This window comes from Sceloporus occidentalis, unplaced genomic scaffold, assembly GCF_023333645.1.
Source record: "Sceloporus occidentalis isolate IW3139 unplaced genomic scaffold, rSceOcc1.0.p SCAF_390, whole genome shotgun sequence".
NCBI classification, from domain to species: domain Eukaryota; kingdom Metazoa; phylum Chordata; class Lepidosauria; order Squamata; family Phrynosomatidae; genus Sceloporus; species Sceloporus occidentalis.
The window spans coordinates 101920-116179 of NW_028317370.1; the positions used below are offsets into that span (position 1 = coordinate 101920).

Consider the following 14260-nt stretch of genomic DNA (forward strand, 5'->3'; position numbering starts at 1 on the left):
GAGACTGATACCCTCCTGCCCCCTAGAGGTATACCTGTATAGAGACTGATACCCTCCTGCCCCCTAGATGTATACCTGTATTGTGTATATATAGTGTGTACAGTGTATACACTATATATATATATATATATATATCTATATATATATATAGTGACGGGACAAACTGTACCCAGACACCCACCAAATTGCGCTTCCTTCTGCGGAGACCAGTGGTTAACCTCTTCAGCGCTAGCGAGACGAAGCTGGCCCTGTGGCTATCCGGAGCGTAGCTACACAGAGCTAATTGTGTCCTGACGAGGACAATTAGTTGTCATAAAATCATCAGACAGAACTAATGTTGAGGTGAAAACAGGAACTGACTTTACCTGGAACAGCACGGGTATTTATACACAAACATAATCGGATCAGGAGTATAATCCCATCACTACCAGACAGCCCGGCACCTCCATACTGTTCCATGGCCAGCAATGCCCAACCGACAAAGAGTCACTATCTCTGGGTGATCCAATGATGCCAATGGAGAGCTCAGGGTCCGTTATATTGCAAAAAGCGACTTGATTGGTCATCTGAGTGACAGCGCCAGAAACGTCCCCGGGAACGATCCGCGCGGTAGCCGGCCCAGCGATTGGTAACGAAACCAGGGTTCCCAAACGAGCTCCTTTTCCGTAACCACCGCCGATTGTGGCCCAGCAAAAGAGCGACGTGGTGGGACAGCAGATCTCCGTAGCGACGCTGTTCCAATTGTTCCCAGGCATCGCCACGGTTACTAGCCGCATTACAGTTCCATGGATTTGCGGCTAGGGCCCGGTCATGTAGAGCCCCCATAGCCGGCTAGTCCACGGGAGTCTGGTTAGGGCAGAGCAGATGACCCCCGTCCAAAACTCAAACATACCCCCATGTGCCCTCAGCCTCAGGGGGTTACTGTGACCAGTTTGAGATGATGTGAGGTTGGTGACGCGGTTATCCTGCTGGAAGCGGCCATCGGAAGATGGGGACACTGCGGTCATAAAGCGATGGACGCGGTCAGCAACAAAAAAAAGGCCCCCCGCACCATTACACCCCCAGCAGCCTGACGCGCTGATACGAGGTAAGATGGATCCCGGCTTTCATGTTGTTTAAGCCACAGTCTGACCGGGCCATCTGAATGTCGCCACTGGAATCGAGACTCAGCAGACCCGGCAGCGTTCTGCCCGATTTTGGTGATTCTGTGTGAATTGTAGCCTCAGTTTCCGGTTCTCAGCTGACAGGAGCGGCACCCAAACATTCTGCCTGTGCCGTCTTTGCCCCCCACTTACATATTATTATTATTATTGTTTTATATAGCGCCATCAAATTCCGTAGCGCTGTACAATGGGTAGATAGGACATAACAAGTAGTATATAACATAACAAATTGACTAACAGAGACAACAGGTGAGGAGGGCCCTGATCCAACGAGCTTACAGACACTTACATAGTGTAACATTCATTCATTCTAACAAACTCCCCCTTACCTCATGCGCAGCTTACCTCTCCGGCACTAGCACTGCACGACCCCACCGCGTACCAGAACTTTATATGAACATCTTCATGTCTGATTGGTATAATCGTCTCCAACGTGTTTATCGGTTTTCTTATGTTTATTTGTTCTGCCATTCGGTTATCTCCCAACCATTTTTCACCTCCAGGCCCATCATTTATGACACCCCCTCCCCTTCTCCAACTCCCCACTCAACCCCCCCTCCCCTTCTCCAACTCCCCACTCAACCCCCCCTCCCCTTCTCCAACACCCCACTCAACCCCCCTCCCCTTCTCCAACACCCCACTCAACCCCCCTCCCCTTCTCCAACTCCCCACTCAACCCCCCCTCCCCTTCTCCAACTCTCCACTCAACCCCCCCCTCCCCTTCTCCAACACCCCACTCAACCCCCCTCCCCTTCTCCAACTCCCCACTCAACCCCCCCTCCCCTTCTCCAACACCCCACTCAACCCCCCTCCCCTTCTCCAACTCCCCCCTTCACTGGTTTTAAGTATTAACCTATTATGTTAGTCCAATAAGAAAGGTATCACCGGCTAAACCCATCACCATATACTGTATAATAATTTATATATTAGTTCTTTTTTTAGGGGCTTCCCTGGTTTTGGGGATAAATCTTCAGTTAATCTCCATGACGATGGAGCCCCGGCTGATGGCGTGCGGCGCAGTCTGGCGTGGAAAGGGTTAGCAGGGGCTCCACTCGCAGACAGGAGCGCACTTGTCAAACAGCATCCACGTCTCCGCGACATTCCTGAGCGGTTACTCAGCGGCCGCCGGGACACACCTCGCCGGCTCCAAAAACAGCAGCTCCCAGAGCTCCGTGAACGGGGGACACTGGGGGGCCACGCTCGCCTAATAGATTGTAAGCTCTTGGGAGCAGCCCCACTCCTGTCCCAGGCTGACTTAATGTGCGTTCATCTTATTGTCACGCTACGGTATCTGCTGGCGCTATATAAACAGAACGTAGTGTATCCTGTCCCCAACTCATTACCACTTCTGGTGTTAAAGACCTCTGCCCCGCTGCGGCTCGTGGGGGGTTTAATATATTTATTGCCCTCCGTGCCCCGCTGCGGCTCGTGGGGGGGTTTAATATATTTATTGCCCTCCGTGCCCCGCTGCGGCTCGTGGGGGGGTTTAATATATTTATTGCCCTCCGTGCCCCACTGCGGCTCGTGGGGGGTTTAATATATTTATTGCCCTCCGTGCCCCGCTGCGGCTCGTGGGGGGTTTAATATATTTATCGCCCTCCGTGCCCCGCTGCGGCTCGTGGGGGGGTTTAATATATTTATTGCCCCCCGGGGATTAGACGTGTTGTCTAGAAATGGCCAGGTCGGGAATGAGATGCTTCCATTGGTGTCATCTCAGTGCCCGGAGGAGGCTGCAAAAGGCCAGGAAGAGTCAGGACGAGGACCATCGAGCCCCCAAGGCCGTAGAGACCCCCGGGGCTGCAGTGATTGGCAGGATTGGGCAAGAGGTGCAATGACCCTAAAAACTAACAGACTTTCCCGCTTTGCACCCCAATTCCCTTTTATACGTAGCTGTCCGAGCCGCACATTCCCAGACGAGGGTGGGGGCAGATAGACGAGGTACCCTGCCACCTGCCCCGTCACTCCTCTCCAGTAGGAGTCTCTGTGGTTTCAATGATGCTTTGGAGAGCTTCCCAGTTTGAAGTGGATTTACCAGTTTGCGAAACAGATACAGGTAGGATCTGCCCCACCTCGGGATATAAAGCATCAGTCGCTGTGCAGACGGAGCGCTCACTCACACTTACCCTGCAGCAGACATGGCCTTCGTACCAGCTCCTGGCTACCAGCCTGCCTTCAACCCCGTGAGTAGCCGCCCCTGTTACCCTCTTACCCGCTCAGCATCTCTCCGAACCTCTCGGGGCCACAGCTCTTTGTTTCAGATGGGAATTTGTGGCGCGTTCTTCAGTGGTGGTTCCATTGCATGGTGGTTTGGTAGAGGTGGTAGAAATGCTTTAAAAGCATTTAGGGTTTTTTTGGGGGGGGGTGTCAGAAATAAATGTAATAAACTCTGTTTGGGGAGACACGCAGAGGGCGTGGGACGCGGATTACATCTAGAACATTCTAGGTGTGGCGCTGTACCTGTTGGGTTCCGCTCCGCCAGCACCAGCGTTTCCTTGGGCGTGTTACACGGGGGCCCCGAATGCATCGCACTACTTTAGTGAATAAGTGCGAGGGGGAGACCCTTCACACCCCGACCGCCTCGTCTTTTGTGTTTTTGGGTTGTAGAAGGGGCAGCTTCACGGTGTTATTATTAGTTATCGTGTTGTATAGCACCATCATATTCCATAGCGCTGTACATATTATTATCAGATAATATCCGTGACGATGAGAGGCGGCTTTAGGGGATTTAATGAAAAGAGGAAAGTTTATGAAACGAGGAGGAGAGAAAAGGGCGGGAGGGCGGGGCCGGGAGATAGTTACCTGTCACAGGGGGGTTAATGGGGGTCCCCTAAACCAGAACATACCCCCCCCCGGTATACGGGAGCCTCCGGTGGCACAGAGATGGCGCCCCCTATTCCCAGCTCTCGGGGGGGGGGGTTATTGTATCACGCGGTTTGTTAACATTCCGCACAAACAATCGGAATGATGTCACTGATTAACCCTTCCTGTGCCCCTCGCAGCCCGTCCCTTACACCACGATGATCGCCGGCGGGCTGCGGGTAGGAATGGCCGTGTTTATTCAAGCTGTTGTTCCCAGCAAACATAACAGGTGAGAGCTGCCCCAGGTAATGCCCCCTCCACCTCATTTATATTACCCTTCCAGCCCCTCTACCCCCTTCTTCAACCCTCATGCTCCTCGCTCCCCTCCTTTAAACCCTTCTATTTGGCCCATGCCAATCCTTTTCCACCCCTAGAACCTCCGCATTTTGTCTCCATTGCCCCCCTTGGGGTCTTTTAACCCCCCCTCACCGGGGTATTTCCCCGTGAAGCCCCCTCGCCTGTCTTTGCCCCCGTTTTACGCTTTCTCTTGCCGTCTCCTCTCAGGTTCACCATAAACCTCTCGACCGGTCAGTACGAGGGCTCGGACATCGCCCTACACCTGAACGCCCGATACGACGGCCGCGACCGCGTCGTCTTTAACTCCTTGCAGGGGGGGACCTGGGGGGACGAGGAGATGAAGCGGGAAATGCCATTCAAGCCCGGAAAGGTCTTCCAGCTGCTCTTCGAGGTCACGCGAAACAACTACCAGGTACCGCGGCGACCGTCCGTCGGTGCCAATGAATTCTAAGACCGCGCTGATGACAGCAGAATTCTGATACGCTGAGCTGGAATCTTCAGGATAAAGTCAGCTAGGGATGGCCTGGATGTCTCTTGCGTTACGCCGCTGTCTGTATGTCTCTGTAACTGTCCGTCTCTCTGTCCCAGGTGTCGGTGAACTGTGAACCCTTCTATGAGTTTGGCCACCGCATCCCCTTGGAGAGGGTCCAGTGGCTCCAAGTGTCTGGTGACATCACGCTTCAGTCTCTCAGCATCATTGGAAGTGGCCCTGCAGTCAAAGGGGTAAGAGCGAGGGGCAACCGGGATCAGAGCGAGGGGGCAACCGGGATCAGAGCGAGGGGGCAACCGGGATCAGAGCGCGGGGCAACCGGGATCAGAGCACTCAGGGTCACTAAAATCAGCCGAGGTTCCGAAAAATAAATAGTTATTCATTTTTCTTCTATTTCAGGGTCTTCTCATGTCGGCCCCACAAGGAGAGCTCCCGGTAAGTGACGGGGGGGAAACCAGGGTGCAGGGAGTGGGGACGCTACAGGTTTTGGGGAAGGAGTGGGGGCGCTGTGGGTATTCGGGGGGGGAGTGGGGACGCTGGGGGTATTCGGGGGGGAGTGGGGACGCTGGGGGTATTCGGTGAGGAGTGGGGACGCTGGGGGTATTCGGGGAGGAGTGGGGACGCTGGGGGTATTCGGGGAGGAGCGGGGACGCTGGGGGTATTCAGGGGGGAGTGGGAGCGCTGGGGGTATTCGGGGAGGAGTGGGGACGCTGGGGGTATTCGGGGAGGAGTGGGGACGCTGGGGGTATTCGGGGAGGAGTGGGGGCGCTGTGGGTATTCGGGGAGGAGCGGGGACGCTGGGGGTATTCGGGGGGGAGGGGGGACGCTGGGGGTATTCGGGGAGGAGCGGGGACGCTGGGGGTATTCGGGGAGGAGCGGGGACGCTGGGGGTATTCGGGGGGGAGCGGGGACGCTGGGGGTATTCGGGGGGGAGTGGGGACGCTGGGGGTATTCGGGGAGGAGCGGGGACGCTGGGGGTATTCAGGGAGGAGCGGGGACGCTTTGGGTATTCGGGGGGGAGTGGGGATGCTGGGGGTATTCGGGGAGGAGTGGGGACGCTGGGGGTATTCGGGGAGGAGCGGGGACGCTGGGGGTATTCAGGGGGGAGTGGGAGCGCTGGGGGTATTCGGGGAGGAGTGGGGACGCTGGGGGTATTCGGGGAGGAGTGGGGACGCTGGGGGTATTCGGGGAGGAGTGGGGGCGCTGTGGGTATTCGGGGAGGAGCGGGGACGCTGGGGGTATTCGGGGGGGAGGGGGGACGCTGGGGGTATTCGGGGAGGAGCGGGGACGCTGGGGGTATTCGGGGAGGAGCGGGGACGCTGGGGGTATTCGGGGGGGAGCGGGGACGCTGGGGGTATTCGGGGGGGAGTGGGGACGCTGGGGGTATTCGGGGAGGAGCGGGGACGCTGGGGGTATTCAGGGAGGAGCGGGGACGCTTTGGGTATTCGGGGGGGAGTGGGGATGCTGGGGGTATTCGGGGAGGAGCGGGGACGCTTTGGGTATTCGGGGAGGAGCGGGGACGCTTTGGGTATTCGGGGAGGAGTGGGGGCGCTGGGGGTATTCGGGGAGGAGCGGGGACGCTGGGGGTATTCGGGGAGGAGTGGGGGCGCTGGGGGTATTCGGGGAGGAGTGGGGGCGCTGGGGGTATTCGGGGGGAGTGGGGGCGCTGGGGGTATTCGGGGAGGAGTGGGGGCGCTGGGGGTATTCGGGGAGGAGTGGGGGCGCTGGGGGTATTCGGGGAGGAGTGGGGGCGTTGGGGGTATTCGGGGAGGAGTGGGGGCGCTGTGGGGCGTAAGCCGTTGCTCACTCTACCTTTCCGTTTTCATGCAGCCCATGCTGGGACCCCCCATCCTGAACCCGGTGAGTTTGCGCTTGTTCTGCACCCCATGCTTCTCGCACCCCAATATTTGTCACTCTGACCCCGTTCTGCCCCCCGCAGGCCATGCCCTTCACCACCAACATCCGCGGAGGAATGATCCCCAAACGCACCGTGGACATTAAAGGCGTCGTGAATTCAAATGCAAAAAGGTGAGAGGGCAAAGAAAAGCCCCGGGTGGTGTGGGGGGATGCTCTGCAGGCGCTGTAAGGTGGGGGGATGCTCTGCAGGCTCTGTAAGGTGGGGGGATGCTCTTCAGCGTCTGTAAGGTGGGGGGATGCTCTGCAGCGTCTGTAAGGTGGGGGGATGCTCTGCAGCGTCTGTAAGGTGGGGGGATACTCTGCAGCGTCTGTAAGGTGGGGGGATGCTCTGCAGGCTCTGTAAGGTGGGGGGAATGCTCTGCAGCGTCTGTAAGGTGGGGGGATGCTCTGCAGCGTCTGTAAGGTGGGGGATGCTCTGCAGGCTCTGTAAGGTGGGGGGAATGCTCTGCAGGCTCTGTAAGGTGGGGGGATGCTCTGCAGGCTCTGTAAGGTGGGGGATGCTCTGCAGGCTCTGTAAGGTGGGGGGATGCTCTGCAGGCTCTGTAAGGTGGGGGGATGCTCTGCAGGCTCTGTAAGGTGGGGGATGCTCTGCAGGCTCTGTAAGGTGGGGGATGCTCTGCAGGCTCTGTAAGGTGGGGGGGTGCTCTGCAGGCTCTGTAAGGTGGGGGGATGCTCTGCAGCGTCTGTAAGGTGGGGGGATGCTCTGCAGGCTCTGTAAGGTGGGGGAATGCTCTGCACGCTCTGTAAGGTGGGGGGATGCTCTGCAGGCTCTATAAGGTGGGGGGAATGCTCTGCAGGCTCTGTAAGGTGGGGGGAATGCTCTGCAGCGTCTGTAAGGTGGGGGGATGCTCTGCAGGCTCTGTAAGGTGGGGGGATGCTCTGCAGGCTCTGTAAGGTGGGGGATGCTCTGCAGCGTCTGTAAGGTGGGGGGATGCTCTGCAGCGTCTGTAAGGTGGGGGGATGCTCTGCAGGCTCTGTAAGGTGGGGGGATGCTCTGCAGGCTCTGTAAGGTGGGGGGATGCTCTGCAGGCTCTGTAAGGTGGGGGGATGCTCTGCAGGCTCTGTAAGGTGGGGGATGCTCTGCAGCGTCTGTAAGGTGGGGGGATGCGCTGCAGCGTCTGTAAGGTGGGGGGATGCTCTGCAGCGTCTGTAAGGTGGGGGGATGCTCTGCAGGCTCTGTAAGGTGGGGGGATGCTCTGCAGGCTCTGTAAGGTGGGGGGATGCTCTGCAGGCTCTGTAAGGTGGGGGGATGCTCTGCAGCATCTGTAAGGTGGGGGGATGCTCTGCAGCGTCTGTAAGGTGGGGGGAATGCTCTGCAGGCTCTGTAAGGTGGGGGGAATGCTCTGCAGCGTCTGTAAGGTGGGGGGATGCTCTGCAGGCTCTGTAAGGTGGGGGGATGCTCTGCAGGCTCTGTAAGGTGGGGGGGTGCTCTGCAGGCTCTGTAAGGTGGGGGGATGCTCTGCAGGCTCTATAAGGTGGGGGGAATGCTCTGCAGGCTCTGTAAGGTGGGGGGAATGCTCTGCAGCGTCTGTAAGGTGGGGGGATGCTCTGCAGGCTCTGTAAGGTGGGGGAATGCTCTGCACGCTCTGTAAGGTGGGGGGATGCTCTGCAGGCTCTATAAGGTGGGGGGAATGCTCTGCAGGCTCTGTAAGGTGGGGGGAATGCTCTGCAGCGTCTGTAAGGTGGGGGATGCTCTGCAGGCTCTGTAAGGTGGGGGGATGCTCTGCAGGCTCTGTAAGGTGGGGGATGCTCTGCAGCGTCTGTAAGGTGGGGGGATGCTCTGCAGCGTCTGTAAGGTGGGGGGATGCTCTGCAGGCTCTGTAAGGTGGGGGGATGCTCTGCAGGCTCTGTAAGGTGGGGGGATGCTCTGCAGGCTCTGTAAGGTGGGGGGATGCTCTGCAGGCTCTGTAAGGTGGGGGATGCTCTGCAGCGTCTGTAAGGTGGGGGGATGCGCTGCAGCGTCTGTAAGGTGGGGGGATGCTCTGCAGCGTCTGTAAGGTGGGGGGATGCTCTGCAGGCTCTGTAAGGTGGGGGGATGCTCTGCAGGCTCTGTAAGGTGGGGGGATGCTCTGCAGGCTCTGTAAGGTGGGGGGATGCTCTGCAGCGTCTGTAAGGTGGGGGGATGCTCTGCAGCGTCTGTAAGGTGGGGGGATGCTCTGCAGCGTCTGTAAGGTGGGGGGAATGCTCTGCAGGCTCTGTAAGGTGGGGGGAATGCTCTGCAGCGTCTGTAAGGTGGGGGGATGCTCTGCAGGCTCTGTAAGGTGGGGGGATGCTCTGCAGGCTCTGTAAGGTGGGGGGGTGCTCTGCAGGCTCTGTAAGGTGGGGGGATGCTCTGCAGGCTCTGTAAGGTGGGGGGATGCTCTGCAGGCTCTGTAAGGTGGGGGGATGCTCTGCAGGCTCTGTAAGGTGGGGGGTGCTCTGCAGGCTCTGTAAGGTGGGGGGATGCTCTGCAGGCTCTGTAAGGTGGGGGGATGCTCTGCAGGCTCTGTAAGGTGGGGGAATGCTCTGCAGGCTCTGTAAGGTGGGGGGATGCTCTGCAGGCTCTGTAAGGTGGGGGGATGCTCCTGCTAACCTCCGCCTTCGTTCCACTCTCCAGCTTCATCATTAACTTTAAGGTGGGATTCTCCAACGACATCGCTCTGCACATCAATCCGCGCATCAGCAAGTCCACGGTCATCAGGAACAGCTTCGTGAACGGGGCGTGGGGGCAGGAAGAGAAGGAACTGCCCCTCAACCCCTTCAAACAGGGGGACTTCTTTGATGTGAGTTCACAGGCCGTGGGGTGACTGCAGGGGGGCCGGGGGGGGACTGCGGGATGCAGTGGGGTGACTGCAGGGGGGCCGGGGGGACAGCTGGGAGACTGCAGGGGGCAGCGGGGTGACTGCAGGGGGCAGCGGGGTGACTGCGGGGGGCAGCGGGGTGACTGGAGGGGGCAGCGGGGTGACTGCAGGGGGCAGCGGTGCCCATGACCTCAGTACATGGGCTGAGTATCTGTACTCCGTATCGCTTACTCAACCAGGGCCCTGCCTGGGGGTAATCCTTACACAGGGGCAACCAAGGATGGGGCCACAATAGGTAGTGCATACATGGAAGGATGCTCAGTACTGCGGTGCGCTTGTGAAAAGATACTCAGTACTGTGCTGCGCGCAGATGGAGGGATACTCTGTGCCGCGCAGTTGGAGGGATACTCGGTGCCGCGCAGTTGGAGGGATACTCGGTGCCGCGCAGTTGGAGGGATACTCGGTGCCGCGCAGTTGGAGGGATACTCGGTGCCGCGCAGTTGGAGGGATACTCGGTGCCGCGCAGTTGGAGGGATACTCAGCGCCGCGCAGGTGGAGGGATACTCAGTACATGCGTGGATGGAATGATACTTGGTGCCGCGCAGTTGGAGGGATACTCGGTGCGGCGCAGTTGGAGGGATACTCAGCGCCGCGCAGGTGGAGCGATACTCAGTACATGCGTGGATGGAATGATACTTGGTGCCGCGTGGGTGGAGGGATACTCGGTGCTGCGCGGGTGGAGGGATACTCAGTGCTGCGCGGGTGGAGGGATACTCGGTGCTGCGCGTTAACGGGTACTTTCCGTTGCAGATCTCCGTGCGCAGCGGGGAGAAGCGCTTTAAGGTTTTTGTTAACGGCCAACATCTCTTCAACTACGAGCACCGGACGTGGAACCTGCAGCAGATCGACACACTGGAGGTGGAGGGCGACGTCAAACTCTGCTTCGTCCACCTCTAACCAGTCCAGGGGGCCGACCAGGGGCCAAACCGCGCCACCTCCCCGTCTGCTCTAAGTGCTAAGCCAGTCTGCGGGGATCATGGCAATAAGCCCCCCCCCCCGCGCGGAATAACCCCCAGCTCGGAATTGTTACGGATCGAGCGGCTCCCGCCCCTTTCCTTTTTTAATGAATATAATCGGATTTTACTCAATTTCAATGAAAATAAAACATTCTTAGAAAATGAAACGCGTTCTGTAATTTCCTGGATTCGGAACGAAGCTGCTGCTTGGTGGGGTTTCATAATTTCACTTTATTGAGAGGTGTAGTAGATAAGTGGAACAGCTTCCCAGCAGAAGTGGCAGGAGCTAATACAGCGAGGGGATTTAAAGAGGCATGGAATAGACATAAGACAAGACCAAGGGTTTAATGGGCCGGATGGGGCCGATCTGCCGGTCCTGGGTTTCCATGAGCGGTCTCTCCATTCCCTCTTTTCAGGCCAAGCTTTCTAAACCCTCTCCTTTACCTTTCTCTGGCCCCTCCTCTCTCTTTTCCCCCCGTCTCTCTCTTTCTGTCGTTGCCCCGTCCCCCCCCCCCGTCTCTCTCCTGGCGCACGCCCTGTGACTGGCACATGATGAGGATTAGCCGGGGGCTCCTGAGCTGCCTGGACTCGTCCCAAACACACCCTGAGATGGCAGCAAACCTTCAAATTAACCCTGAGATTTCTACAGCTCCACCGGCTCATCCAATGGGAAAGTAGCTTGTAAACCACCTTCTCCCCTCACTCTCTGCTCCTTCTCCCCTCACTCACTACCCCTCTCCCTACACTCTCTGCTCCCTGTCTCCCCTTACTCACTACCCCCTCTCCCTTCACTCACTACCCCTCTCCCTACACTCTCTGCTCCCCTTCTCCCCTCACTCACTACCTCCGCTCCCTTGCTCCAGGCCGTACATTACGCCATCTTCCCAGCTCCGGCAGAGAACGATCACTCGCTGTCCCCGGCGATGTGTTCTCCTCCACCTCCATACAGCACCCTATTCCCACCTTGTGGGGTCCATGCAGTGCTCCCCCCAGGCTGCTCAGCTGTCAGAAATGAACCTGCCGGGTATCTCCCGGGTATCTGCCGGCTCCAGACGCTTCACCCGGTAAAACCCGCAGCGACGCCTCGATACCGAAGGCATCCACCGAGTATTCCACAACGAGCCTGGGCAGCTCCGCGTCTATATAGGTGCCCGCCAGGCAGCCGCAGAGTGCCTTCCCTCAGTAACTGTGAATGGCTTTTTAGATTCACCATGTTGCCATGGTAACCAGAGTGTCAGGTGACGCGTATGTGTGATGGTGGGGGGTCTGTTTGTATAGACACAGTCTGCAACGAGGATCTGTACCAACCCAGCATGGAAGCTGCAAGTTAACGGCAAGGGGGACGGTGCACAAACCCACCACGTTACACGGAAAGGGGTCCGCATCCTCACAGCGAGAGTGCCCCCTGCGAGACAGACATCCGCAATGACAGAAGGACCCTGACATGGAGTCACGGCAAGCAGGAGACCCCCAAGCATCTGAAAATGTTATCACAAGGGACGATCAGACCCCCAAATGCAGACTCGGGACAGATACCCCGAATCCACCTGAAAAAAGGAAATCCTCTTGCCTCAGGGGTAGTTTCTTCTGCCTTGGCCTCAACAGGTCAGGACATACGGACAAACGGTCAGAGGAGGACGTCCCCGGGGTCCTCCACGCTCCACAAGCCAGAGGCCGCTCTCCAGGAGACACGACGAGGAAGCAGGGAGCGTGGAGGGTCCTTCGGCTGTCGTGCCTTGGAAACTTAGGGGCAAACATGGCAGATGCGACACACGAAAGGGGCAAAAGAGGACAGAGGGGCGGGGGAGGGGGATCATTATCAAGCTCCAGGGTACCATTGCTGAAAAAAATGAAGAGGCAAAGGGAGAAGGCGAAGGCGGGCAGAGGCGGGGGTGACGAGAGGGTTCTCGATTTCTATGTACAAGAGGAGAAGCCGGCCACAGAGGAGGAAAAACTAAGAGGACAAGAGAGACCTTTGGTGAGGGAGGAAGAATTGGGAAGAAGAGATAAAGACGGGGATAACGTAAAACAGATAAAAGACGACGACACAAATAAAAACGGGACAGGTCAGGAGAGCTTGTCTGGGAGTACGCAGAACACTAGGGACGACAGTGCAGAACAGGACAGGCGCGGTGGCACGGAGGGGACAATAAGACGAAAATCCGGAGCAAAAGCATTGAGCCTGCGGCAGAACGAGACAGAACAGGAGACAGCGGTGGGAATGCTAGAGGTTACAGGTATAGACAAACTAGAACAGGAGAGACGGGATGGAACCGAAGCGGAGATAGAATTAGAAGAGAGACAAAATGAAACACACAATCTAGAACAGGAGAGAGGGGATGAAATTGAGAGGAAGATGGGAACAGAGAATCTAGAACAAGACAGACAAATACAGGAGGAGAGGGGATTACACAATCCAGAGCTACGTAGATCACCGGCACTAAGAGACGCCGCGGAGATCGAGGTTCCAGCAAAAGATACTCCAGAGAGTAAACCCGAGCGTGACGGACTCTGTAACGATGTCACGAAGACAGATCATCAGGTGGAACTATTTCCAGGACAGACGTCGTGCAAAACAGAGAGACAGTTCGAGGACGGAGAAGCATTATTCCAGAAAGAGCGTCAGAATGAGTGTGAGAGCAAACGTAATTATCCTGATACCAACAAAGGTCTCCAGGAGCCAGGGGAGGAGATGAGTATACCCCGGTGTCTCCAGAAGCCAGGGGAGGAGATGAGTATACCCCGGTGTCTCCAGAAGCCAGGGGAGGAGATGAGTATACCCTGGTGTCTCCAGAAGCCAGGGGAGGAGATGAGTATACCCCGGTGTCTCCAGGAGCCAGGGGAGGAGATGAGTATACCACGGTGTCTCCAGGAGCCAGGGGGTGAGATGAGTATACCCCGGTGTCTCCAGGAGCCAGGGTTGGAGATGAGTATACCACGGTGTCTCCAGGAGCCAGGGGGTGAGATGAGTATACCCCGGTGTCTCCAGGACCCAGGGGAGGAGATGAGTATACCCCGGTGTCTCCAGGAGCCAGGGGAGGAGATGAGTATACCACGGTGTCTCCAGAAGCCAGGGGAGGAGATGAGTATACCACGGTGTCTCCAGGAGCCAGGGGAGGAGATGAGTATACCACGGTGTCTCCAGGAGCCAGGGGAGGAGATGAGTATACCACGGTGTCTCCAGGAGCCAGGGGAGGAGATGAGTATACCCCGGTGTCTCCAGGAGCCAGGGGAGGAGATGAGTATACCCCGGGGTCTCCAGGAGCCAGGGGAGGAGATGAGTATACCACGGTGTCTCCAGAAGCCAGGGGAGGAGATGAGTATACCACGGTGTCTCCAGGAGCCAGGGGAGGAGATGAGTATACCACGGTGTCTCCAGGAGCCAGGGGGTGAGATGAGTATACCCCGGGGTCTCCAGGAGCCAGGGGAGGAGATGAGTATACCACGGTGTCTCCAGGAGCCAGGGGAGGAGATGAGTATACCACGGTGTCTCCAGGAGCCAGGGGGTGAGATGAGTATACCACGGTGTCTCCAGGAGCCAGGGGGTGAGATGAGTATACCCCGGTGTCTCCAGAAGCCAGGGGAGGAGATGAGTATACCACGGTGTCTCCAGGAGCCAGGGGAGGAGATGAGTATACCCCGGTGTCTCCAGGAGCCAGGGGAGGAGATGAGTATACCACGGTGTCTCCAGGAGCCAGGGGAGGATCTGAGGACACATAAGTGCTGCTGTGAGCCAGC

The 14260-nt window shown here is 57.7% G+C and overlaps 1 protein-coding gene across 1 annotated transcript; it reads left to right on the forward strand.

The window, feature by feature from the left end:
- The first annotated feature begins 3298 nt into the window (after positions 1 to 3298).
- On the forward strand, positions 3299 to 10463 carry LOC149273241 (galectin-4-like). Its single transcript, XM_089506541.1, has 10 exons — positions 3299 to 3343; positions 4163 to 4251; positions 4527 to 4731; positions 4908 to 5033; positions 5118 to 5147; positions 5209 to 5244; positions 6640 to 6669; positions 6749 to 6837; positions 9323 to 9488; positions 10317 to 10463. The coding sequence occupies exons 1-10, from the start codon at positions 3299 to 3301 to the stop codon at positions 10461 to 10463; spliced, it is 963 nt and encodes a 320-aa protein (XP_089362667.1).
- Positions 10464 to 14260: the final 3797 nt, after the last annotated feature.

Coding starts and splice junctions, on each gene's coding strand:
- LOC149273241 (XM_089506541.1), top strand. CDS start 3,299: ATGGCCTTCGTACCAGCTCCTGGCTACCAGCCTGCCTTCAACCCC. Junction 5,148..5,208: donor CCGGGATCAGAGCACTCAGG/GTCACTAAAATC, acceptor CTTCTATTTCAG/GGTCTTCTCATGTCGGCCCC. Junction 5,245..6,639: donor CCCCACAAGGAGAGCTCCCG/GTAAGTGACGGG, acceptor GTTTTCATGCAG/CCCATGCTGGGACCCCCCAT.